Genomic DNA, 26,906 nt, shown 5'->3' on the forward strand with positions numbered 1-26,906 from the left:
GTATTTTTGAAATTATAACTATATATTTGTATATATAATATAATATAATTTTGCCAGCTTCAGTTAATAAAAATAGTCAAGAAACGTTGAATTAATATGTTATCTATACAATTTTTACAGGATGAGGAGTAGATATGTATGTCTTTTATAACTAATGTTTCAAAACTAATAGATATGATGATAAATTAAAAAAAAAGGAATCGACATATTAATACATTTTAATTTTGTTATAAATATTTTCATTTTGGCTTTTCAAAATTCTTTTTATAAAAAAATAAATTTACAATTATTTAATAAAAGTAAGGAAGTAGAAGTAGTAAGCACTAAAAATTAGAAGAATTCAAAATTTTGAAATTACCAATGCTTTTTACAGATGTGTAAAATCGAGTTGAATCATTTACCCAGATGTTTTAACAGCCTTTACCTTACCTTTACCTCGTGACTTGTATTTGTATTTGCTTTCTAACTTTTAGAGCCACTAAACTTAGATTTTCCCTTATTTCTCTATCTTTAGTGACATATAAGCTGCCTTAACCCATAAGCCATGTTGCAGCGTTTCGTTGCTCAACGTTCATGCAACAGCAACAGCAGCAACAACAAGGCAGTGGCAGCAATAAAAAAGCTGTTCCACAAAAGAAAGAAAAGCAAAAGAAATCTGAAAAAGGCAACAATGCCAAGACAAATGATCCAATGACTGTCTGACTGCACTTTAGCCATGGCACCCACACAAAATCCCCTCCCCAAACCCTTTACTGTCCTGCGCTGTCCTTCCCAGTCCTTCTCAAATCCCCCTAAACAAAAAGAAGAGAAGGAAAACGAGTGAAATGTATTGGGTTATGTGTGGAGAAGGGCCAAAGCTGTCTCAATTTTTGGGTAAGCGAACATTTCAGTATGTAAAGTTAGCGGATTTCTTTGGAATTTTTTTTGTTTTAATTCCCTGTGCTACTTACCAAGTTGGGTAGCTTAAATCTATACTTTTTGAAATATGTATTATTATTTTTTATTGTTTATTTGCTATTCAAATAATGTTCAGTTATACAATAGACTTTAAACATTTAAGAATGTGTTTCATTTTTATTTTGATTCATTTTTATCATACATTAAGATGAATAAAATTAGCAAATATATATAAAAAATAAACTTATTAGAAACTTATTATATTAGAAAAGAGATATAAAAAAGAACTTGGGAATTAAATACTTTCTAAACAAATTTATTTTTATTTTTGTATTTTCTTCGTTTAGATAAACTTTTTCCCTATATTTGACATTATTTTCACAAGTAAATGTTTTTTTTAAGTATTTGTATTTATTTAAATAAATCCGCTCCGTAATTTTGAGTTTGCAGTTTAAAGATAAATCATTTATATAGTAAAAACAGAGTATCAACAAGTTGATCACACACTTTTGGGAACATAGTTCCTTGGTTTTTTGTGTGTGTCTTGTTCATGTCAAAGCTACTGCTGCTGCTGACGATGATGATGACAAAGGGCAGGGCAAATGCGTTACATGGAACTAGGTCAAGACTTCATTGTTTATCTTGGGACAAGAGGCTGAACCAGAGCCAGAGTTAGAGTCACATCCACGTCCACATCCACATCCACGGCCAGAGCAAGAACAAGAACAAGAACTGAGGCAGAGGCAGGATCTGGAATTGTATGGCGAGGATTCACACGTATCCAATGTGCTGTTGGCTGCTGGTCATCTGAGGCTGATGGATATTAAATTCTTGAAGCATTGTTCAGTTTGCAAATTAGCCAAGGAAAAGTTAATATTAAATTTACCATGCCAGAACCAAGAACAACAAGAAGAAGAAGAAGGTCATGGGTGTCGGTGAGATGGAGGGGGAGGAGGGAATGACATGCCGGACGTTTTCATAAACGTTTCACTTTCCGGCAAACGCCACAGATAAATACATACACACTCACACACACACACACTCACAGCCACCTTCAACCACACACATGCAGCTGGAATTTCAAGGAGTTTCAGCTGTAAATCTGCAAAAACAGGATACTAAGCTGACGCTGCAGCGCAACGGAAGCGGATGCTTGCCACATGCGGTGGGAGTGGTTGGGAGGGGGGTGTGAGGGGAGGATGGTTCCGCAAGGCGTTGATAGCAGCAGCTTATCATCTACTACTAGCTGCACCCCTCACCGGACGGGGTTTGTTAGCATGTTTGAGTGCTAACCAACTCCTCCCCTTCCCAATCCTGCATCCCCTCCTGGCCCTATCTTTATGCTCATCCATTTAAAGGCGCATTAGGTTTGCATTTGCATGTGGGAGTAGTCCGCAAGTGGCAACCGAGGGGGACGTCCGGGTTGCACTTCAAAGTCAAAGTGAAAGTAAGCGATTAAGGTTAGCAAAAATCAGCCAAAATCTTCTTAGCTCTTGACTGTGGAGCATTATTGGGTAAACCTTTGCTAAGTGAATTGTATTCTTCTTCCAGATTTATTGTGCAATATAAATAAAATGCTGAAATTAATTAGAAACTACATTTTATTTTAATTTTAAAACTAGTCACAAACTTAAATATGTACTTTTAATACCACTGCTAAAAATATAAAATAATAACATTTTATAAATTAATTACAAGACTTTTTCCACATGAGGTATATTATTATTATATTTTGTTATTATTCTTCTATAAATTGCTAAAATTAATTGGAAACTAATTTTTATATTAATGTTGAAATTAGCCACGAATTAAATATGTATTCTTACTGCTCAAAATTCAATAATTACTTTCTATCCATTAATACAAGACTTTGATTTGATTTTGTTAAACAAAACTGTGTTAATGTCACTTCAGTAAAGTGATTGTCTCCGTTGTACTAGTACCGAACTATTTACTTTGTAGACAACTATGGGCTACAGAGTTGGTGGTGCGTATTTTCTAGAGAAGGTGACTCTTGGGAAACGAATGCACTTCCAAACTCTTATATGTTTAATTTACAGTCGAGCCTTTATGTTGGCAATGCTAAAGTGCCGATGGATGTGAAATTGTACAATCATCAGATGAGCAACATTAAATTAATCACTTTTCTTTCGCTATAATGAAGACTCTCAATGCAAAACATCTGATTCAATATGGTGAGGCATTATTTTTTTAAAAACTAAAAAGGTAAGAAATTGTAGTTTACTTATAAAAATCAGTTGTTGCATTATTTAAGTGGAAGTTGACATGATTTAGACAGAAGAAGGGAAGAGTGTCTTAAAAGTTGGATAAGAAGAACTTCTATAGAAATAGAACTAATTTTACAATTGTTGATATGCGATAAGACAGCCTCTAAATGAATAAAAAATAAAAGTATAATATGAAAGAAGGCTACAGTCGAGAGTGCTCGGTATTATTCCCAAAATATACTTTAAAAAACATACCGCAAACTATATCAAAGTCTATATTTAGTATATTGAATAGTACTACATTTAAAATATAACATAGAGCAAATTATATCAGATGGTCCGATTCCCAAATTTATTGAGAAATGTGCCTTCTCCGAGAACGAAATTGTTTTCATACACGGTGGAGATCCGTAGCATACAGCAGACATCTAAAAAAAATAGATTGAAAACAGCATTTTAAATTGACAGAGTGATCAGGATAATGTCCAGATCTCAAGCCAATTGAAAATCTTCTGTCAATCGTGAAAAAATGTATTGGGTAGTGAGAACAGCTCTACCACGAATGGACAACCTTTGTATATTCAAGCCAAATGGAGTCGAATTCTAAAACGATATTATTTTAAAATTGGTAGAGAGCATGCCAGACTACTTAAAACAAGTAAGAAAGTTACAGTCGAGTGTGCTCGACTGTGAGATACCCGCTACCCATTTTTAATAAAGGCAAAATATTGCGGTATCATTTTCAAAATATACCGAAAATACTACAAAAATACCAAATGATATGTTTGGTATATCGATATAGTACACCATTCAAAATATACCGTAGACGGCACAATGTACCAGATTGTCGGCCAAAGCAACTAAGACCCATAGTAAGTAGGCGTTTTTGCCCATACAAAAGTATTTCTTTAATAACTTCCACAATTTTTATCTGATCGCAACCAAGTGGGCGGAAGTGGGCGTGGCAAAAATTTGAAACAAACTTGATCTGCGTGCAAACATAACAAATACTGTCGAAAAAAAATTGTAGCTCTATCTCTTATAGTCTCTGAGATCCAGTGTTTCATACGGACGGACGGACAGACGGATAGAACAACATGGCTAGTTCGTCTCGGCTGTTGACGCTGATCAATAATACATATACTTTATAGGGTCGGAGATGCCTCCTTCTAGCTGTTACATACATTTCCTGCCGGCACAAAGTTATAATACCCTTCTACCCTATGGGTAGCGGGTATAAACAGTTATTTCCAATAAAGGTCTTTGGACAAAATATTAATATTACTTTAGTTATTGAAACATTGTGAATCGAGCAAAATTGAGTTTATTTTCCTAGAATATATGTAGAAATAATAATAAAATAAAAATAAAAAGAATTCTGTTTGCTTGTGTTGTTATCATTTTATGGGTGCCGAAAGTTAGGGTCAGAACATCTACTCAATTTTGCTCGCCGCTATAGGAATTCATATATGAAGAATATATGTATATAGTATATGTACTTTACAGGAACGCAGATGCCTTCAATATAATAAACGAATTTATTATTATATATACTACAACAATGCATAAAAACTGTAACGAATCAATTAAAAAATGTAAAGTAAAATAAATATATGGAATTTTATAATGTAAGCATAAGCTACAGGTGCAGGTGCTATGGTATAATTTAATATCACAGAATATTTTGTATGCCAAGAATAATTTAATATATGTACCTGAATGATAATGACTTTTTAACAATACTAGTCCCTTAAATGACATAACGCTCTACTAGCTATCTATCATTGTGAGAATGCTTAACGTAAAACATAAATGTAGTGTGTTTAAAAATAAAAATTTAAATATTTCCATCTTAAATACAACTAAAAATTAAATGTGGAATTATATTTTATATTTTAATTGAAAACTTTCACACAATAAATTCGCCTGGCTTGAAATCCCACAAGATTATTCAATTAAGCGATAAATGGCTTTTCTCTATCAAAGTTTATGCTTGCTGTCCACGTTTCAATCTGCCTCGTGACACAAAACACAACTTTCTATAGAAAGCTTCAATAAACGATAAACGGATTTTCAAGAGCGCTGAAAAGTATGTTTGCCCTGGCTAAGAGGCGAATAACATTCATTCTTTGTTTGGCAACTCTGAAGAGACACATTTGTGGAATGCAGTCTGCAACAAGTGTGGCAACCATGACAACCATAACAATGGCAACTGAACGCTTATCGATAAGTGCATGCAAGTGTGGAAACCGTTACAATCTCTGCTAAGGCTACATTTTACGATGCAAGCATTGGCAAAAAGAGTTTTGGCCAATTGCCGCAAACTCCGAGAAACAAGAGAAAACCGCTAAGTTGGACCTTCAGATTACCCTAGAATGCAATCTTGAAATGAAAATCAGAGTATTTAAAAAGTTTTTCAATTAACAAATGTGTAAGTTTTTCAAATAAGACAAAATAAATTCCTTATTTTATGAAAGAAGATAGTATATAAAATGTACAGGACTAGATCATTATGTAATGCTAGAGCTTAAAACACATTTACACATACATTTATATTAAAAGAATTAACTTTTATATCTTAATATTTCAAGAAATTAACCTTATCAAATTTATATCTGGCTTTATGAAAAATATTTATTTGAGGAAATTTAAATGCAAAAAATACAAGAAATGAGTTAAATTTATTATCAATAAATAGAACATAATAATTGGAATGAAACAATTTCATTATTATTTTGTCTTAATGAACACAATCAAAATATGTAGTTCCACTAAATTTATTTTTCTTTTAATTTCTTGTATTAATTGTAATGAAGGAAATTAAAGAATGTGCAGCCTTTTTTTTATATATATATAGTATAAAAAGTTATGATTTGACTAGACAACCTGGAAAGCTAAAAAGAAGAGTTAAAAAAGATCTGATGATGTTAACTAATGTTTTTCTTATGTTTGGTATTGATAATAAAATAAATAAATAAATAAAATGGAATATAACATGAACAATTATTAATATTCTCAAAACAGTTAAATTAAGAAAATATTGTTGATGAGCGGTTATTTCATTCACTTTAATTATTTTCATTTGGATTGTTCTTAAAAATGTATTATACACCTTTCCTTTCTTGCTCAAGCATTTTTCTTGTAAGTTTAGTGTCGCATTTTTTGTTATCGACTCACTTTTACATATTCTTAACATTTTTATTCTGTCCAGAACTTGGAAGTTATTTATCGATTATAAGTATTTTGATGATTTTAATATATTGGCAGTGGTAAGATTTCGCTTGAATCATTTGCACAATAAACAACACTTAAAAATTTAATTGATTCCAAATATTTTAATATGGCCTAACAATAAAAATGTTGACAGAGTGAAGCAGTTAAATCGATAGTTTTCAGCATATTGCACAAACACAGAGGAACTCGATAGACCCATTGTGATGATAGTAATGCTGGAGGGTATAGGCCAGGAGTTGGCTGAAGCTTGATGCCAATGCCACGCCCACGCTTCGACATCGCCATCGCCCACACACATACATAACACACGCATACATAGACTAAATAGTTTATGTTGTTTACCATCCAGCTTGCAGTACTAGTTGTTGTTGCTGCTGCTGATGCTGGCGCTGTTGCCCTGCACTTTGGCATTAAGCAAAGCGCCCCAGCCTTGGACGGGCACGAGTGAAAGGATGCCAATGCCAAGCAGAGCTAAGCGAAGAGGTACAGAGAGTGGATGAAGCGGGGGGAAAGAGAGGGGGACAGATGTAGTAGTGAAGTGAAGGGGAAAGCACGTAACCAACGCCATCGAGCGGAATTCATGTGTGTATGCGACTTAAGTGAGGGGGCGTTGGACATTTGTGGGCGTGGGGTGTGTGAGGGGGGTGGACATGTCATGCTATTTGGCTGCCCTGGTTACTATTGTTGTCCACTCTCCAGCCTCCACTTTCGTCGTCATCACCAGCTCTTGATCCTAGTGCAATCTAATAGAAGCATGCAGCATTTTCCTCGGCCAGTTACGGCAGCAACAGGAGACCGTTAATACACTCCTTTGAGACGTGGAAAAAAAGTCAAAAGCGTAACTCACTTTAAGAAATTTAGTTTTAAAGTTTCGGCAAATATTCACAAAATATTTCATCCTTGGAGAAAAAGGGAATGTCACCTTCAATTTAAGGAATAAATACAATTCTAAAATAATATAAAATAAACAATTTACCGCTTTATATAGTTTGAAACACACACTTTTATTATTACAAAAATATTCAATTCACATCAGAATCAGAAAGAAATCAAAACCATTACTTAATTAAAGGAATTAAGTTTTAAAGTTATTTTTTGTAATATTTATTTTTTCTAAATTAAGGTTAATTTCATGATACCTCCAATTTAATGAAAAAAAAAAAATGATTTTAAAATTAAATAACCAAATCACTATATAATAATTTTAATTTGATATTACCATTTTTCTTTAAATATAGAATAATTGATTAAAACGTATTTTAAATTTTTTTTAATTCTTAGGAAACTTCAATGTCAGTTCCAATTTTGTAAACGATGATTAAATAAAATACTCAGTTTTATTTATTTTACAAACTTTGAAATCATACAAAATATAAAATCTAAAAAGAGCAATTGAGAACTAGATCGTTACTTATATTTACAATTGTAGGTTAAAACATTTATAATTTTAATTTTTATGGTATAGATAGATTTTGTGAAAAGATTAATATTTTAGTTATGTTATCGGTAGTGCGAAAATAGCTAACATATTTAATATGACGTTCTTAAATAATTTAATTTAATTGAAAATAACGATAAAATGCAGTTTACATTCCAGCATCGCTGATTATGTTAAGACTAACAGTAGCAATACTCTAGAGAGCGCTGTTAACAAAACTGCATGCAATGCAACGAGACGAGTTGAGCTGAGAGCGGTCAACAAACAAAAGTTGATGAGCTGCGTGGGTGAGAACGGCTGAGAGAAAGAGAGCGCGAGATAATATGTAAGAGAAACGTTCGTTTAAGAGATTCAGCATTGCATGTGCTCTTTACATAACGTGTGCAAAATGTAAAGTGCCAATTAGAAAAACTATCGATAAAATTAATCGTGTTACAAAAAAAATTGTGCGGTCTCCAATAGTCTTATATGTAAATTCAGTGACACAGCAAAATTTGTGTGATCTTAAAAAGGAATTTATCAGTAAGCCAGTATGAACTTAATTATTTTTTTTAAATTGTTAATAATAATTATTTCCATAAGTGCAACATTTTCGCAGAGCTTTACACACTGTGCCCAGTTTTTGCCAGTCACAAGCAACAAAAACAACACGCCGCACAAGCGCAAACCACGCATCTACATACATACATACATATATATCTGTATGTCGAATCGTACATATACACTGAAAACGGTGCTCTGGCGCGCTCATTACATCGCTGAGTGGGAGAGTGGGAGCGAGAGCAAGCACATTTCACTTGCTCGCTCTGGTTACTCTCCCAGCAGCAGCAGCGAACGCGGCAGCACTTGCGTTCAGAGTGGTGCGTGTACCGATGTGTGGTGAGCGCTTATGCGTATGACCATTGTGCGCTTGTGTGTGTATGTTCGCTGTGGCTGTGTGAGGTGCGCGCACGCTTGTAAAAGAGAGCGATTACACGCGCGCATATACACATGCCGGACTGCTCGCACACAATGTGGCAAATGTGTTTTTACCGCTGAACTCGCCGCTCATTTTCTCAGTACGAATTGAGACTCTGTGGCGCACGGTTGAAAACCTTCAGTAGCAGCAGAAAAGCGCACACGAAATCAGTCCAACTAAAAACAACAACAAAAGAAAAAGTCAAAAGCAACGAGAGACGGCAATTGTGTATTATTGTTATTGTTGTGCTTGTGTATTGTGCAATATCGCAGAAAGCAAAAAATATTCACGTACATTGTAGGTGCGTATGTGTGCATTTTGCATATGTACATACATCTATGCATATTCCGAATCAATTTAAATTAAATACTTTTTTGGCTTAATTAAATACTTCCGCGCGTCGTCGTTGTTGTTTGTGTCGCCGCGCCAGTTTTTCCATTGCGTGCTCACTCGCCCCGCCGCATTGACGTATACGTCACACACACACACGCTCACATTCACTCAGCAGGCAGGCATTCAGTCCGTCAGACAAGCGTACGTATGTACATCTGTACATATATACATACATAAATACGTACTCACTCACTGACTCACGCATACTCGCATACTCAACAGACGACGGCACGCATACATATGAACATATACAATCTCTCAACTCGGTTGTTCCTGCTCTCGTTCTCGCAATAACTACTCTCGCTGTGTTTTGGGTCCCACTGCTGTTGTAGTGTCTGTCTCAGTCATTTGTCAATGCCTCTCTGTCTGGCCGCCGCATTCGTTTTGTTTGTGTATTAAAAAGGGCCGCCGAGAAGTAAGAAGCAGAGACGCGATAGCAGCGCACCAGAGAGCAACTAAACAACAAAAATAATAATAAAAAATTATATATTGTGTTTGCATGCGAATTTAGACATCCCCTAAATAAGTGTATAATAATAATAATAAACAATAATCATTTTGTCAATCAAGTGTAGATTTCAAAGCGAACAACCAATAACAACAACAAATGCAAAATCAAACAATTTTAACAACAAAAATAAAGCAAAAAAGGTAAGAAGAAAAGCCGACGCCTAATGGGTGAAAGTGTTATTTTACTTGCATGCACAATTTGTATGTATACAGTGTTTTGCTCCTTAGATACATATGTAATTGAACGTACTTGTGTTTTTGTTTAATAGTGTGTGCATTGTGTATTGCAAAAAATCATTGTAAAATTGCGAAAAAGTTTTCTTAGCGCGTCGTTTGCTTTGCTGTTTTGCTTCGCAGCCGCAGCGACAGTAGCAACAACAACAACAACAACAACAAGACGTAACCGGTAGGTGCTGCTCGCGCCACCCACGAAATAGCCAAACAAAAAGGGCAGCACAATAAAGCATACAAGGTACTTTTTCTCTCGCTAGTTTTGCTCTCGCGCACACACTCTCTTTCTCTAACTCTCTGCTCTCGCGCGCGGTTTGCAGTTGCTCTCGCATTGCAACAACCCCTATTGAACGCGCGTGCTGTGCAGCTGTTGGCGGCTGCTACCTGTGCGAAGTGCGTACTCGTTCTCTTTTGCTGCCTAGCGGTTGCCACTGCCGCAGTCGCAGTCGCTGCCGCCGTCGACGCTTCGTGTGTGTGCGCCCGAGCACGAGACCCGATACCGATACCAAGAGACCGACGTTGCCGTTGACGTTTCAACGCTCTCACAGGTTTTCATTTCTTATTTGACCGTCATTCGCCAGCGCGGCGCCGAAGTGTACAAAACAGCAGAAGTCTTCAATAAACGGATGAAAATCGCATACAACAACTTCTCAACTACATAACAACAAATTCAACAAAAATAAAGTTCACATTTGTTTATGTGGTTTTCTGCTTGCAACGTGTTCGTGTGTGTGTTATTTTTATGAGATTCGCCTGACAGCGCCAAATTGTCAATTGTCAGTTTAAATTGTCAAATGTAAGTAGGCGATGTCTGTCCGTTTTGACGGGTTTGTCAAATCCCAAAATGGGCCCAAAGCCCATTGACAGTTGAAAATTTACAGAGTGCAGTTTTCTTTTCGCAACAATCGGTCTGACAAAAAAGCAAAAAAAAAAAGTTAAACCTAAAAACATTCAACCCCAAAGAAATGTGCAACACATAATATAATTGCCAAAATTTTAAATAAAGCAAACATCAAGTGTTTAACAAATTGAACAAATTCAACAGTTTAAACTAAATTGAAAGCTTAACTAAGTAATTAAAGTAATATAATATCTTCATTGCAAATTGTTTGTTGTTGTTATTGTTGCTACTGATGGTCGCCGCCATTTTAAAGCGCGCTACGGCAAAAAAGAAAACCAAATGAAAACTGAAACACTGAAAGCAGAAAAAAAGAAAAATAACAATCAGCAGTTGCGCGACGTGAATATAAAAACAAAATCCAGAAAAGCGCACGGACAAAACGGACTGACGGACGGACAGACTGTGTAAAAAGTTCGTTCGCTTTCCGTTTTGTGTTGCCTTCCAGAGCGTTGTTTCATTAATGAAAAATCAACCCCCGGCATTTGACAAGCGCCCCCACAAACAAAAGCCGTAGGAATCAACAGCAACAGTCACGGCGACGGCAGACTGTTTTCTTCTCTAACATTTCGTATTTTCCCATTTTCGCTTAAGGGTTGCGAGAACAGCCAAAAAAAAAATAAATAATAAACGAAAAACTGGAGAATATACGAAACAACTTTTCAAGTTTACTTCTACGCGAATTTTCCACACAGTCGAAACGCGTTTGGCCGTGTTCCATTCTCATTTTGTTTCAATTGTGACGAGGCGGCTGCTGCTGCTTCTGCTTCTGGCTTGCTGTTGTTGCTGTTGGTGTCATTCGGCCGTCCGCTTTGTTGCGGTGTTCTTTCATTTTATTTTGACATTTCGGCTATATTCCGTTATTTGCACGTTGTCGCTTTACCGGCGCTTTTTTCGAGGGTTGTTCCTTCACTTTTCATATTTTTAAATAATTATTACAACTTTGCCTTAATTTTCTTCCCATATGTTGTATATTCATATTTCCGAAACTAGATAATTTATCGCGCATATTTCAGAATTGACGCCATTTTTGTTTTGTGGGGTCTCTGATAAGTCTAAATTTGCCTATTGAATCGTCCAATCGATATGATTGATATGATTGTTGATAATTTAGTGTCTAATTGAGCGCATATCTTTATGTGCGATAGCCACAATCGTCAAGTGCTCTGTTTATTATAATTTAGATCAATTGTGTTTAGTAAAAGTTTTCTATTGACTGCTAAATTTGCAGTTTAGTCAATGTGGTACCAAATTTGTAGTAATTTCAATATATCAAGATTTCATCACAAAAGAAAGATGAATTTAAATAAATAAACCTTAGTAAAAATAACTAAAAATAATGATCTGTTAATATGTGCATTGTCACTTTCAGTTTACTTTTGGGATTGCGACTAACACTTGACAATTTGATATTTGTTTATCGCATTTGATTGCATTAGAAAGTTTTCGACTTAATCAATTGAAATGCAATTTGCATACAGAATTTTCACTTTTAAGTGATGATAATTCGCAGTATTACTTGTGTTTTAATAACCTCTTTTTTTTTTCTTTTTACAGCTGATTCTACAAAATAAACAGAAAGGAAACCTAAGCGATAAAAATTTTGCAAAGGCGCCAATTGAAAGTGCAATACAAAGTTGAAACGCAACGTTTCACACCAGTTGAAAGAAAGTGTTCAATTTGGAAAGCGACATTAAACAAATACTTGTTAATCTCTTCGAATTCAGTGAAGAGTATCAAGAGTATCAAAATCTCGAGCGCGCGCGTTTTCCCCCAAGATATTTAACAATCGTTTTGTTCTCGCATCTCGTGTGCCCGTGTGCAAACTTAGTGTCAACGTTCCTTCGTCATAAATAAAATATTACCAAAACACTCACACATTTGAACACACATCTCACACTAACTCTCTCACACACACACAGAACATATAGTCTTGCATTAACGTGATTTGTCGCCATATCCGTTTGTGCAACGTCTAACATTTGAACAACCCAGAACAACCCACGTGCAATTGAAATCCAACTTCTATTCTATACAAGTGAATCAAGGCTCCGGCCCGACACCATCAAGATTTTCACGAAAAGAACTCTGTTCAACACGGAGGCTTCGCTCAATTTCAACACGGCGACCACAATGCCCTATAACGGTGCTAGCAACGGCAGCGGAGTCGGTGGTGCCGTAGCAGGAAGCAGTGTCAGCGGTGGCGGGGCCACCATCGTCGTCAGCGAGGGACCCCAGAACAAAAAGATACGCACCGGCGTTCAACAGCCCGGAGAGAACGACGTCAACATGCATGCTAGGGTGAGTACGATTTCTCAGATATCGCTAAACATCGATCCCTCGTCAGTTCATTAGGAATTTCTGTCAACACCTTTTGCTAAATGTTATGGTATTTTCTTCAGTGTTATCACAGTTCTATAACTGTTCTTTTGAGTGTGGAATCTGTGAAGATTTCCTGGGGTTCTGAGATAAGCAGTATAATTGGTATTTTTATTCGAATCCAATACATATCCTATCTTTATATCAGTTGCTATTTTTGTCCTATGCTATTACTACCATTATTTTATTAAAAGGCCTTCAGGGTATGTCTGTTCTATGCTAATTATTTTGATATTTTCTAATGTGTCAGCGATCGTATAACTCATCTATTTGACGTGTTGAGTTTGAAACGCTTCCCGGTGTTTGTGAGTGAATTAATTTTGATTTAAGAGCAGTATTAATAGAAAATATCCCACAGATATTGTTTCGGTACATTGTTATGATTGATTTATTGGAATCTGTAAAGCTGTAATAGTTCAGTATAGTAATTTCTTTTGATTTTCTATTATATTATATCAAACGTAATCCTATGAACATCCATCAGAACTTGCAAGATATAATAATATTTTACAATCACATGCAACTCTGAACAAATGCTGATATTTTGTTCTCTTCTTCTGTGGGAACGTCAACAACCCCGTAATATCTAATTACCTGAGAAAGTTGTGTAGTGCAGGCAATATGCGGGGAGCCAACCCCCATCAGTGTTATATTGAAATGCACACAAATTTTTATATCATCCATCTATTGCCTTAGTTGGTCTATTCAATCAGTGGGGGCAAAACTTTAACGTTCACCCCTGATGTGATAACAAAAAGGGGATGACGTACCAGAAAAACTCTGTGATAAAAGTTTTTCGGCCTTTTTCCATTTTATTTTTCTCGGGGGTTGAAGTGCAGCTTGCACGAGACTCTTAAAGGTTATCAAGTAGCGAGAGTAATAACAACAGTACTTGGATTTCACTGCAATATGAATTCGATTTCATGCAGGTCTGTTTAAGGAGGAAGAAATATTTCCCTGATTTCGAAAATATAACTTTTCTATAAGGAACTTTTGCATATTACTCCCAAATGTGTATTCAAAATTCTTTAAGATTTCTTACATTTTTTCTTCAAAATTAAAATTGCTTTATTGCTTTTCTGAGATCTGAAATTTGTTTTGTTCATTTTTTTAAGGAATACAAAAGTGAAGAAATAGTACAACAGAATATTGTTTTGTTACTGACTTTGGAAATATAATAAAATTGGGTTTTCATATTTTTCATTTACACAAATTTGGATTGAACATCAAATATTTTCTGATTAGATAATCCAAAGTGACTTTAACTACAATGCTTATTTTTTTTTAAATATTAATGAAATGAAACTAAAATTCTGGAAATGGTATAAGAGTAGAAAATAGATTTGCAAATGCTGTCTGGAAATGCTTTTTAGTTATTTTTGGTCTCCGTTCGTCTTTGCATTTGTTGTTTTTGTGCCGCCATTTGGGGCACTCAGACAGCCTCAGACCAGAACTTAACTCAGGGCCTAGACAGAGAGTCGCGCTGAGTTCAGAGCAGAGTCTCGCAGTTTTGCTGCAGCCACATGTTGAGGGTTGGAAAAATCGATTTTGGCCATTCGCTGTGGCTCTGGCTCTGCCTGTGGCTGTGGCTGTGGCATGTGTCTCTGTTTCTGTTTCTGTTTCGGCTGCAATGTTGTTGTTGCCGGCGCTTTATCTCTACATGCCGATAAAATGTTGTTTGTTTTTCCTTTTGGCATTTTTCGCTAACGATTCTGCTTTTTTGTTGCTAAAAACACACTGAAAATGGATCACAACGAGCGTAATAGAATTGGGAATAGAAACAATAGAATTTGAGCAGAGAAAAGCAGAGAGAGAGAGAAAGAGAGAGAGAGACAGAGTGTGTGTTCAATGGGCCGCGGAACATTTGAGTTGGAATTGATTTGGGTGAAATGCGAAATGCGAAATGAATATGGGAAAATGCTTAACAGCGACAATTGTTGTTGTTAAGGGAAATTCTTTGGGTGGCTTGCCTGTTGTCGAGAGCGGAAAATGTTGCTGCTGCGGCCGCGCAAAGTATGCAACAAATATTCTCTTCACGACATAAATGTGTGTGTGTGTGGGTGTCTCATTTGGCATTTGAGCTGTTGCTTCCGTCTGTTCTCGCTCTCTCTCTCTCTTTCTGCCTCTTGTTTCGTTCTCTCTTTCACACCAACACACACACACACACACGCTCACTTGACTTGACAGCGCAATTAGCACATGAAGCAGCATCTTCTCGTCATTTGAAGGGTTCTGGCCATGTTGCGCTTTAGCCCTTTTGCCTACGCTAAGGTTCAGGCCAGGCTAACGCCGCTTGCCACTTGGCATCGTTTAAGCCGTTGTCGTTGCCGTTGCCTCTGGCCAACGCGTTGTGTACGTGCCGTGAACGTCAACGGGCGACAAACGACAAACGACTGTCGCCAAAAGTGGTTGCATGGACACCTGCCACATGCCTCCAACTCAAATCCATCCTCATCCCCATCCCCATCCTCATTCCCATGACAGTTGGGTGGCCGGCACTTCCATGTGATTAAGTGCACTTTGGGCACCGGCGAATGCGCTAAGAAAAAAAAAAAATAAAGATGAAAAACTTATGAAAAAGTTCAACACGCTTAACTGCACTTGCAGCACGCTAAACGTTTTACATGACTTACACCTTGCATCATCCCCAAGTGGCATCAACACGCACCAGCTGCAGAGATTATGCCTCTTGGTGGAAGATGCCAAGTGCAAAACGACTTCCGATCAACATTGTACTAAATAAAACTAAGGATCTTATTTTTGTTTCCTACATCTTAAGTAGCAATTGAAAAATGTCAAATATATATGATAAAATGTATTGATTATTTCATTATATAGTACCGTTTGCAATTGAAAAAGGCACAAAATTCAGAGAAATTCTACAATAATATATATATTTTTTTTAAACTATTTTTGTTCTGTAGAACTAATTAATAATCAAGAACATTCCTATTTCAATAGAGAAGTTTTTCGTAAAATAATGAATTGATAATTCCTTATAATAATAAATCAATTCATTTGGTTTACATCTCAATCTAATATATCATTGCAATATATACACATATATTTTTGAACTGTTTCATACAAGAGTTAAAGATTTACTTCGAGAACTTCAATTCGAATATGTAAAAGATTCAAATTGGTTTACTTTTATTCTATTCTGATAATAGATATCATGATAAGGAGATATTTTTAAACTACGTATATATACAACTTCTTCTATTATTTCAAAATCTTCTATTCAAATTTCAGAAAGATTTGAATTTAAAAAAAATCTAAAAAGTCTAAAAAAAATCTATTATTACCTATAATGTCTTAATATTCAAATTCATTTTCCTCTCCTAAGATAACGAAATATATATTTTCATATTTCTTTGACTATTATTTGAGTCTGTTTTGAATAAGGTCTTGACAACATTCGATGGGTGATATTTGGACAGCATTGTTCGCAATTAACTTTTTCATAAGACTATTTATATTTTATAAATACGTCAAGGAAATATTTTAGTATTTTCTTTACTGTTCATAAAACTGTTTTGAATGCATTAAATTATTGGAATTATTTGCAGTGTTCGCATTCTTTGACTCTGTTGCGTCTAGTTAGCGAACATTTCAATAGCATTTCATTAAAGTAGCTTGCAGCATTGTTAGGCATTCTGCCCGGAGCTACCAATTTTTGACCACAGCATGCAATTTGCAGCCATGTTAGACCCACAGCAAAGCCACCCAACTCAGTCCGCCCCACCCTCTTTCCCCACTGACCACAGCTACACAAACTCCAATGCCCTCCTCCCAGAGGCGTCTGCTCGAAAATGCATAACATCAGCATCAGCAGCATCAGCATCAGCATCAGCATCAGCATCAGCATCAGCAGCAGCAGCATCGTCATCGTCATCATTGGCGGCATCAGTGACGACGCCGTTGCGTCTGGCCGCGTGACGCACGCGGCGATGTGGCATCAACAGCCATGGCAAATAAATTTTGCATGCTCCCCGGCAAAGCAGCGTCATATAGATACACTACTACAACCCTCCTCCTCCTCCTCCTCCTTCTGTGTTCTTCCCCACCCCCATCCTCGCGTTCGCTGATCTCAATCTGACTGGCAGATGCCCCCGCCAGACAGTTAAAAATAGATTGCATATTCGTCTGACCGAGGCAGCATTAGCACTGGATTCTCTATGCCCGTGACTGGGCTTAGTCAGCATCCCATCCTCATCCTCATCCTCATACTCATCATCGCACTCATCAGCCTCAACCTCCTCCTTTCTCATCCTTTGACTTAGACCATCCTCCGCTGCTCACACTCGCGGATAAAGTTATCGCGTTGCGCGACTGCCGAGTGCGTTTTTCGGTGGTGCGTCTCGAGGTCGTTGCCAGCGGTTCAAATGCCAACCCAACCCAGGCAACCCCTTTTACAATTTTCACAATTTTCCCCATTTGTTCAGAATGCATTTTTGCTACCTGACTCTGCTCAACCACCCAACTCAACTCAACTCAACCCATTTCATTGCCGCAAGGTCCTTTGAATATGATGCGTCCAAGGCCTAATAGCATGGTGGCCAGAAATGCATCAGCTTTTGGACATCTCCTCCGTCTACCCGTCGTCGTGTCCTTCGGCCTCTTTCTCTCCACTCGCTCTTCTCTCTGTTAATTAAATGCGTCGTCCGGGCAACGTACGCAAAGCTGCATTTTTGACCATCATTGGATAGGGGGTGGTATTTGTTATGCAAGCTGCTTACGAGGGTTGTTCTTACACTTCTCGTATGACAAACAACAATTTATGCAAAACGTTAAATTACACTTTGATTTGTGATGCTTACATCATGTGTTTTATGCTTGAAATTCTTGACAAATGCAGTCAAAAGAATTGAATTCTGCTTAATAGTAAAGTTTTGAAAAAACATTTTCATTTATTGAAATTCTTTTAAAGAATAAATTAATATTAAAATACAAAGTGAAAGAGTTGAAATATAAAAAAAGTAGTTTTTATTCAATTTTGAATTTTATTTTTAGTTCATTTTGTATTGTTAAATGATCTCCACTAAATGAGAAACAAGGCCTTGATATTTAAAAAGATATTTTGAAATTAAAAATAAAAATTGTAAAATCATTAAATAATATTCTGAAATTGAATTTGGCAAGAGAATCGTTTATTTTTCAACTTCTAATTAAAATTTTTACTGATATTAAATTGAAATATTCAAATATAATTTGGCAAGAGAAGCGTTTAATATTTATTAACTGTTAATTAAAATAATGAAATTCTCTGAATTATCCTCTTTAAGAATCAAAAAAAAATTCTGAAATAAAAATAATTAATTAATTACCATTTTGGAGTTAAAATCAAATAGAATGAAGTTTAAATAGAATTTGTTTAGTGTTTAATATTTATTCTCTTCACTTATTTATCGATCGCACCTCGGACTTTAATGTTACCTTTTTTGGTTGCCTTTTGCCGCGCTGCTCTTGTTATTAACAATAATTGATTTTTATTGTCTTTTCATTCCAAAGTTTTAATTGCCAAAAGTTTTCTATCGGGGTTGTAAGCATGTGTTCGCATGTTTCAGCGAGGGTTGTTTGTCAGTTGCACCAGTTGGCAACTCTGTCTGCCAGTGTGTACACACTTAAGCACACACACACACACACGGATTGCGTCCTTTTGCATTTCTAATTGAACTAATTGAAATTGCTGAAGTTCGTTCCGAAATGTTATGAATGAATGCACAAAAGTCTTACTCAGACAGATTGAGTACGAAATTCACTTGTCTTGGCCTGGCCCCAAAAAAAGAAAACTAAGCAAATGCCTGTGTGTGTGTGAGTGTGTTTGGCCAAGTTAATGCTGTTGAGCCACAGTTGAGTCTCAGTTGGCTCATCACTTCACTTGTGGCTCCCCAAAGAATTGAGCCAAAAATCGAGCTGGCATATCGTATCGTATATCATGCAATTCTTCTTTGATTGTAATAATGGATGAATGCTGGAATTGTAGACCGCAAAAAGTCCTAAAAGCGAACTCGTTATATTTGCGGTTTGTTTTTCTCTTACGCTCTGACAGTGTTTATATATCGAGTACTCGTATTTTTGTGACCAATTGTTCAAATGACCAACTGATTGCTCTGCTCTTTGTATCGATGTTTGATTGCATTTTCTCTTTCACTCTTTTTTTGTGTTTGTTTCATGTGCTGTTTTGTTCTGTCGGTTTGGTCACACTTTAAGTACGAGTAGTAAATGAATTTCATGCCTGACTGGCATTCGAAATTAGCAGCTGTTGCTTGTTGTTTCTGATCCAATGCTGGCAACAGCTTTATTATAGACATTTTACCGCTCGATGCCACAAATTGTAAATTGATTTTTTATTCATATTTCGGTCAACAGCACAGGTATCGGAAATTCAAGAGGTGCAGCTCGCAAGAGTGTCCCAAAAATGAATAGTCAGTCGTCATTGAATTATTAAAAGTCTTTCAATAACTTTCCATATAAAAATTGAAGAAATTAAACTTCTAGTCTTCCATTATTCTAGAAAATATATTTAAAGGCTTAACAAAAGAATGAAATAAACATTTTGCAATAAAAATATAAATGTAAAGATTTCTGGTATTGAAAGTATAGATCGATAAATAAATCAACTGCTTGTTTACACTGCTTGTACTGCTTCCCACAAATATTCATTATTCCGATTGGAATGTGCACTTGCCTTTTCCGATTGGACTCTGAAAGTAGTTCTCAAAAATGAACTACTCAAATTTGAATTTCAATGAACTACTCTTGGCTCGTTTATCTAGAAAATCACACTGAAATCTTGGTAATCTAAACAAATAGAAGAATTTTCCAAAAATAAGTAAACAGCTGCCAAGTTGCTCCACGCAGGGGACGACGATTTAAACTCCAATTACAACAAATTATGAATCGTGCCTCAAGTGTTAAGCGACGAGAGGAGCGACACACACACACACAACAGAGAGAAAGAGCGTGTAGGGGTCGAAGAGCAACTCTCTCATGACATGACAGTGAGCCGCCTCTTCTTCGCTCTTTCACATTTCTCTTGGCGTATGTTTGTTCGCGACAAGTTTGAGCAAAAAAAAAAAAGTTCAATTTATGTCGCGCTGTGTTATGCAGTTGTGCTCCTCACCGTCACCCTGACCCCCTTTCTCCTACGGGGAGCCCCTTTTAGCAGCCTATTCGAATCGAGCCCTCGCTGCTTTCTTTATGCTTTGTTCTTTCCTTTCGTTTTTTTTTCTTTTCGTTTTTTTTTTGCTTGTCATTTACTTACAAGGCATTGCCTTGCCACACTGCTACAGCTACAGCTACAGCTACAGATACATGAATGTATCTAGATACATTTGTGTGTACATCTATAGCGAGTCGTGTATTTGCCGGATGTCATGCTGGGTCTCTCTCGAAGGTCGGAAGTGTAGTTTTTTAAGTACACGTTTATATAATTTGATATATGGCGCATTGTCGTTTGCCATCTCATGTGGCCATATATATTGTTTCTCGCTGTTCCTCCAGATACAGTTGTTTCTGCATCAGTGTATCTGTATCTGCATCTGTGCAAATGTATCTGCACTTGCATCTGCATCTGTCGCATGCATATTTCGAAAGGAAAGTGTGCAAAAAGCTCAGATAAAATGCAGCGAATTGCTTGCGAAATGGAACACAGTTGAACGAGGTCATCTACTTGCATTAATGAAGCAATATATTTTAGAGAGAGAGCAAGAGGAAGAGAATGAGAATAAGAAACATCAGAGAGACGAGACGAATCTTGCTAAATCTTGTGATGAGGTAGTTGGTAAGTGCAATTTTCAAGAAATGTGGAACTCATTGAATTATGTCTCGAGATACAACATGAAGTACTTCAGCTTAAGCTCAAGTCGCGACGAGCTGCTGCTTTGTATTCATTTTGCGGCTGAGGTCAAGTTCAGAAATGCATTCAATTATATTCCATGTTTTTCATTTCGATTCAATTCGAGTTATGTGTGCGTTGCAATTGAATTATGAGGAGCTTAAAATACGAGAATATATGAATTAAAGCAATAATTGTTGCATTATTATCTCAGCCACAAATTGCAATTAAGTTTGCGCAGATAAATGAAGAAAATATTCACAAATTTATTCAAAAAATGAGTGGATTTAAAGACTTAATTGATTCGTTAAATCTGTGTGGCAATGAATGCATTTAATATTGCGATTTATTGTGGGCAATAAAAGGAATTCATTTTGCGAATAATAAATTTGCGGAAAGTATCTGAAATCGCAGAGATAGATCAATCTTATTTCAAGTATAAATTGTACTTAGCTTACACTGATTACAGTGTTCATATTTGACAACTATTCGACAAGAATAACTGTGATCAAGGGCTTAATTAGCACGCGATCTGGGCACTCATTAATTTGTTGTTTACACTGCGAACATGTCACGAATACCTATTGAAATATTGACCCATTGAGCGTTGAACGTGTTCACAAATTCACCCTTAAGAAGTGTCCTCATCATCTCATCATCCAACTTAGGCACCCTCAATCTTTTAGATACATCTACCTTTTCCTTTTGCTCTTCTAGTTGGGCCGTGACATCTTCATGTCCATTTCATTCAGTCATTCAATCATTCCACATGCAGCACAGCTCATCGGGTTTTGTTTTGTGTGTTCGCCTTTTGGTGTGTGCGACATGCGACATACTTTTAAATGCCAATTACGAGCGACTGCTAACGGTTTCTATTACCTGACTGTTTTTAGCTGCTGCCTTTTTTCTATCCTCTACTCACAGGTTGGAAGGGTATGATAACTCTGTGCCAGCTGTCGTTGCTTTGTTTCACAGTCTAGTATATTTGTTACACTATGGTATATTTTGTTGTCTATGGTATATTTATTACAATGTATAAATTGAAAGTAGTAGAATATCGATTAACGAAATATTGTTTTTTGTATACTTAGACTATGGTATATTTTGTATTATATGGTATATTTAGAAGATATTGGATTATCGATATATAAAATATTACTTTGGAATATTTACGCCATGGTATATTTTGAATATGGTTATTAGAAAGTAGTAGAATGTTGATATACGAAATATTGCTTTTGGTATATATACACTATGGTATATTCTGTGCAATAAAGTATATTTTAAATTAGACGTTTATCGTTATAGGAAATATTGCTTTTGGTACATTTCAGTATATTTTCGGTATATTCATCCACACTGTTTTGCTTTTATTGAAACTGGTTGGCGGGTATCTCTCAGTCGAGCACACTCGCTTTCTTACTTGCTTTGTTTTCAGTATGCCACGCACACACAAAGTTGTGTATGTGTGTGTGTTGCCTTCAATGCACTTTTTTTCTCCCCAAAAACTTGCGTCAATTACAGACTTGCCGGAGGTGAGTGAGGGAGGAGGGAGGAGGAGGAAGCGGGGAGGTGAGCCATGTTATGGACACCCTGCGGCCCCAGCCGTGACTTGCATAGAAATAGACCTTTTCACCAACTGCTGTCGACTGCCGTCGGCGGACTGTTGACTGTATTCTCTCTGTCTCTATCTCACTCTCTCTCTCTCTCTTTCTGTTTCCTACATTCCTTCTATTGCCAACTTCGATGGTTGCCTAATTCGCAACGCTACAATTAGTTTTTCATTTGACATGCTTTTTTCTGTTGCTGTCGTCGTTGTTGTTGTTGTTGTTGTTGTTTACTTCGTCTCCCTTGTCGCGCTGTCTCCTCCAGGTTCCAGTTTATTTTCACTTTGACTCATTACAAGAGTTTTGTGTGCCTGCTGCCTGTATTATTGTTATTATGATTATTGGCTGTGCCACGTTTTCGTTGCGTTGCGTTTCTTTTGCTTCCTATTCCTATTTCATCATACGTTCAAAGAATTCTAATATTTTCCAAATGAAATTCGTGAGTGAAATACCATGAAATATATCTCTAGCTAACAAAAGAGGCCGCACCCTCTGCCCCCCCCTCTTCCTTTCTTCCCTTTTGACGTAGCAATTCTCACTTCAACAACTGAAAATGGAGCATAAAGTTTTTGCCCCCTCCCCCGCCAGTTTTTTTTGCTGTTTTGCACGCATTATGAGCTTTTAGTTTGGCTCTTTGATGAAAAGTATCTTGTAGATAGTTTTAATGCCCAAGCGGCGCCTTTTCGTTCAAATTTCATCGAAATTTTCTGCTTAGGCAGCGCAGCGCAATTTGATTTTTGTTTTATTTTTTTTCGGCTTTTCGCTGCCTTTTGTTTTTTAATTATTTTGACTGGCTGCGTCGAACGCTAAACCGCTGACTAATGAAATTTTGCGGAGCGGCGAGCAGACAAAATGTATCTAGATACACTGCGTACATATGTGCAGAGAGTTAGTGCCAACTTTTAGATACAACAACTTGTAACATTGCTTTTGGCAGCAACTTCAACGCTTGAGATACTTTGGTGGCGTCTCAACTCTAGCTTAACTTTGCCATACAGCAACAGCATACAACTATTATATCCGTCAGATACTTTTGTAGTTGGCAACATGTGCACAAACTCGGCTCTGTGAGTCTTCGTTTGATTATAATTGCTTCTTTTTTCGCTCTCAACTTTGGTAATTGTATAACTATTGCATCTGTCAGATAGTTTTGCTGTTAGACGCTTCACTTTGTTGCTGACTGTCAGAGTAAAGTAAAATGCTGTTTGCCTTTATCCTTTCCACTGATGTATCTGTCGGTTACTTTATATAGTTTGCTAACTCTCCGCCAAGTCGATTGTTAACACTTTGCATCTGCCAGATACATTTCGTGTCGATCTTTGGCGCCACAGCAGCAAAAGCAGCCCGCATTTATCTGTCAGATGATTTCGGCTAATGTGTTAATCAGCTGCTTAATGGTTTATGGCCTTATGATTAAGTCGTTTACAGTTGTTCAACATCTATTTGGTTTCGCCCGAAATATATTTCACAATTTTCAAAGTAACTCACAGATACAAATCTCTCCTCTGTAGCTGTAGCTGTCTGTATCTTTTTCATTGTTTCGGAATCGAATCAGTTTCTTTCTTCAATTGTTTCTTCTTTTTCTTTTTTTTGGTTGTTGAGGGATTTCAAGTTTTTGTTTTTTGGCTTTGCCCCTTTTCGAATGTAATTTCGATTGCTGCGCTCGTTCTGTTTAATTTTTTTTTTCTCTCCTGATTGTTTTGTTGTTGTTTTTGAAACCTTTTTGTTGTTGTTGTCATTATTTTGCGGCCATCTCGCTCCGACTTTAGCTTTGCTTTACCGCTGCTTTTTAACATTATTTGCTGTTATGTAAGCAGAAGACGACGTCGCGACGCCAGCGTCGCATATTTTGTTTCAATTTACTTTATTTTTCTTCTTTTTTCAGTACGTTTCTGTTTTTTTTGTGATATTTTTTTCATTTGCTTCTTTCCTTGCCCGTTGCCGGCGTTTTGCTTCATGTGCATGTGCCGCATTATTTGGTAATTGCCTTGGTGTGTGTGCGTGTGTAAGTGCTTCTCTCTCTGTATGTGTGTGTGTGTGTGCGAGTGTAACTGTTGGCCAGGTTATTGAACTTGAACGTCGTCAAGTGACGTGTTGCCCCCGGTCGCTCTCTCGCTTTACTTTTGCCCGTCTTTTTTTTTTTTTTTTTGTATTTCGTATTTTTGTTTGCTGGTTTATTTTTCTGTCTTTGCGGCGGATTTTAATGCCCGTTTTGCTGCCGTTTGACGTTAGTCAATTGTCATGTCTGTGTGTGTGTGTGTGAGTATCTTTTTTATTGTATCTGCAGAGCAGGCTGTGCAATGCAGCGCTCACAATTTGGGCCACAGTGTGTAAGAGGAGCTGTGATAACGATCGTGGCTTCAAGCCAACAACGATCCAAATGAACAACAAAAATCATTCCTCAAATTCACTAAAAATCTTGCCTTTAGTTGCCAAACAGGAAGTTTACAGACCCACACAACGAGAGCGAAAGAGACAAAGCATCAGGGGAAGGGGAATGAATGATGGAGTGAGAGAAAGAAAGAAAGAAAGAGAGACAGTTTGTTCTTATCGCAGCTTCAGGTCTGACAGTAATAATAATGTTCAACAAGGTTTCAACTTCAAAGCAGAAAACAATTGTTGAAAAACAGCAAAACTTTATTTCATTGAAGGTTTACAAACTATCGTTTACTATCGCTTGGAATATTGGTGGGAAGTTATTTTGATTTTGAATTGTAGTTACAATACTTTTCTTTAATTGTGTGTAAGGTTAAAAACAGTTAAGAGTTGGTCCATGAAACATGTTTTGATGATTTTTAATTTCAATCAAGAAGAAAATGGATTTAATTTAAAATCTAAAGGTGAAAAAGATTTCGATTATTTTGATTTTGGGAACAAAGACCTTTTTTGGTATACTAATTGTGGATGATTTTTTAAGTTTTAAGTTCTAAAATTGTTCCATTAACAAAATATTATTGATATTTTATTTAATTTCTAACAATTGCATGTTCAATTATAGTTAGAATGTGTGTATTTAAACAAATTATTAACAAGTTCAGTTTTAATAAAAATTAATAATATTTATCAGAAATATTTGCATCTTGAATTGGAGATGTGAAGTGTAACTCTATTAAAAGAAACTGTAATTTGACAGATTTATATATAAAGAAAATCAAGAAGTTGAATTTAACAAAATTCAATATACAAACTATGTAAATTTATTACAAAATATTTCCAATTCAAATAATTATGTGAAACTACAAGTAATTACGGGCAAATGTTGTGGTCATTGAAAGGGAAGTTTATTTGGCAAAAAAAGTTAGTTATTTGCCAGCGATGGCAAATATTTGAGGTTGACCAACAAACAAATCAAGTCTAAAGAGCGAGCACAAATTAAATGAATAAACAAATAATAATAAGCACATCATTAATTGCAGCGTCAAACAGAAATTCACAATAATTGTCAACATAATTTGTTGATGCAAGTTGACAAGTTTTCGCCTGTGTTTTTGTTTTCATTGTTGTTGTTGTTGTTGTTGTAGGTGTGAAATTATTTATGCACTATAAAGCTTGTCCCATTCTCATTCTCGTTTTCGTTGTAGTTCTCGTTCTCGAATTTATTTATTTGCCAGCATAGAAATAAAAGAGCTGGCAACACGTTAAATGGGGGCGTCTCGCATTCCCTCTCTCTCTGACCCTTTCCCCCCGCTTCCCTCAGCGCCCCTTCAGAACGGGGGCAGTAGTGTCAATTGGGGATATAGAGAGGGGAGTGGCAGCTGCTTGGGCAATCGGTTCTCTACATTACTTTAGCTGGTTGTTGTCGCTGTCGTTGTCGTTGTCGCCGGTAGACTAATTAGATACAATTTCCAGTTAGTGTGGTATGCCATTCTAAAAGCACGTTTCTGCTCAATTGAAACAGTTGCAGCGTCTAGCAAAACTGCCTTCCCAGGCAAGGCTGTAACGAGGTGAAGGAGGAGGAGGAGGAACCGAGGGGAGTGCGAGGAGTAGGACTGCAGTCGATAAATAGCGTACGATGATGGCTGCAATACAAAACACGTTTCTACTTTATCGTCGAGCCCCTCCCCCTCCCCCTGCAACTCACCAACCAACATTTATTTACCTGTCCGTGCTTTGTCGCAGGTGAACGTGTTGTTCTAGTTGGCAATTGCACACGTTACAGTCCACAGGTAGCACTTGTATCTTGTATCTTGTAGATACATAAATACATGCTTACTCCACCTGATGCAGCTACAGCTGCTGCAATGGTTCTAAAGAAACGAAAATACAACCAAATGGCTGAAGAAAGAAACAAAA

At 36.6% G+C, this 26,906-nt stretch overlaps 1 protein-coding gene across 1 annotated transcript in view; it reads left to right on the top strand.

The window, feature by feature from the left end:
• The first annotated feature begins 8,871 nt into the window (after window positions 1-8,871).
• The window catches only part of LOC132792185 (heterogeneous nuclear ribonucleoprotein L), a 144,886-nt gene continuing 126,851 nt past the window's right edge, over window positions 8,872-26,906 (top strand). The window contains 3 exon segments of the mRNA XM_060801440.1: window positions 8,872-9,056; window positions 9,724-9,799; window positions 12,345-13,088. Of these exon segments, the coding sequence (XP_060657423.1) occupies window positions 12,921-13,088 (168 nt within the window). The 5' untranslated portion in view covers window positions 8,872-9,056; window positions 9,724-9,799; window positions 12,345-12,920.

Source organism: Drosophila nasuta, chromosome 3 (genome assembly GCF_023558535.2).
Source record: "Drosophila nasuta strain 15112-1781.00 chromosome 3, ASM2355853v1, whole genome shotgun sequence".
NCBI classification, from domain to species: domain Eukaryota; kingdom Metazoa; phylum Arthropoda; class Insecta; order Diptera; family Drosophilidae; genus Drosophila; species Drosophila nasuta.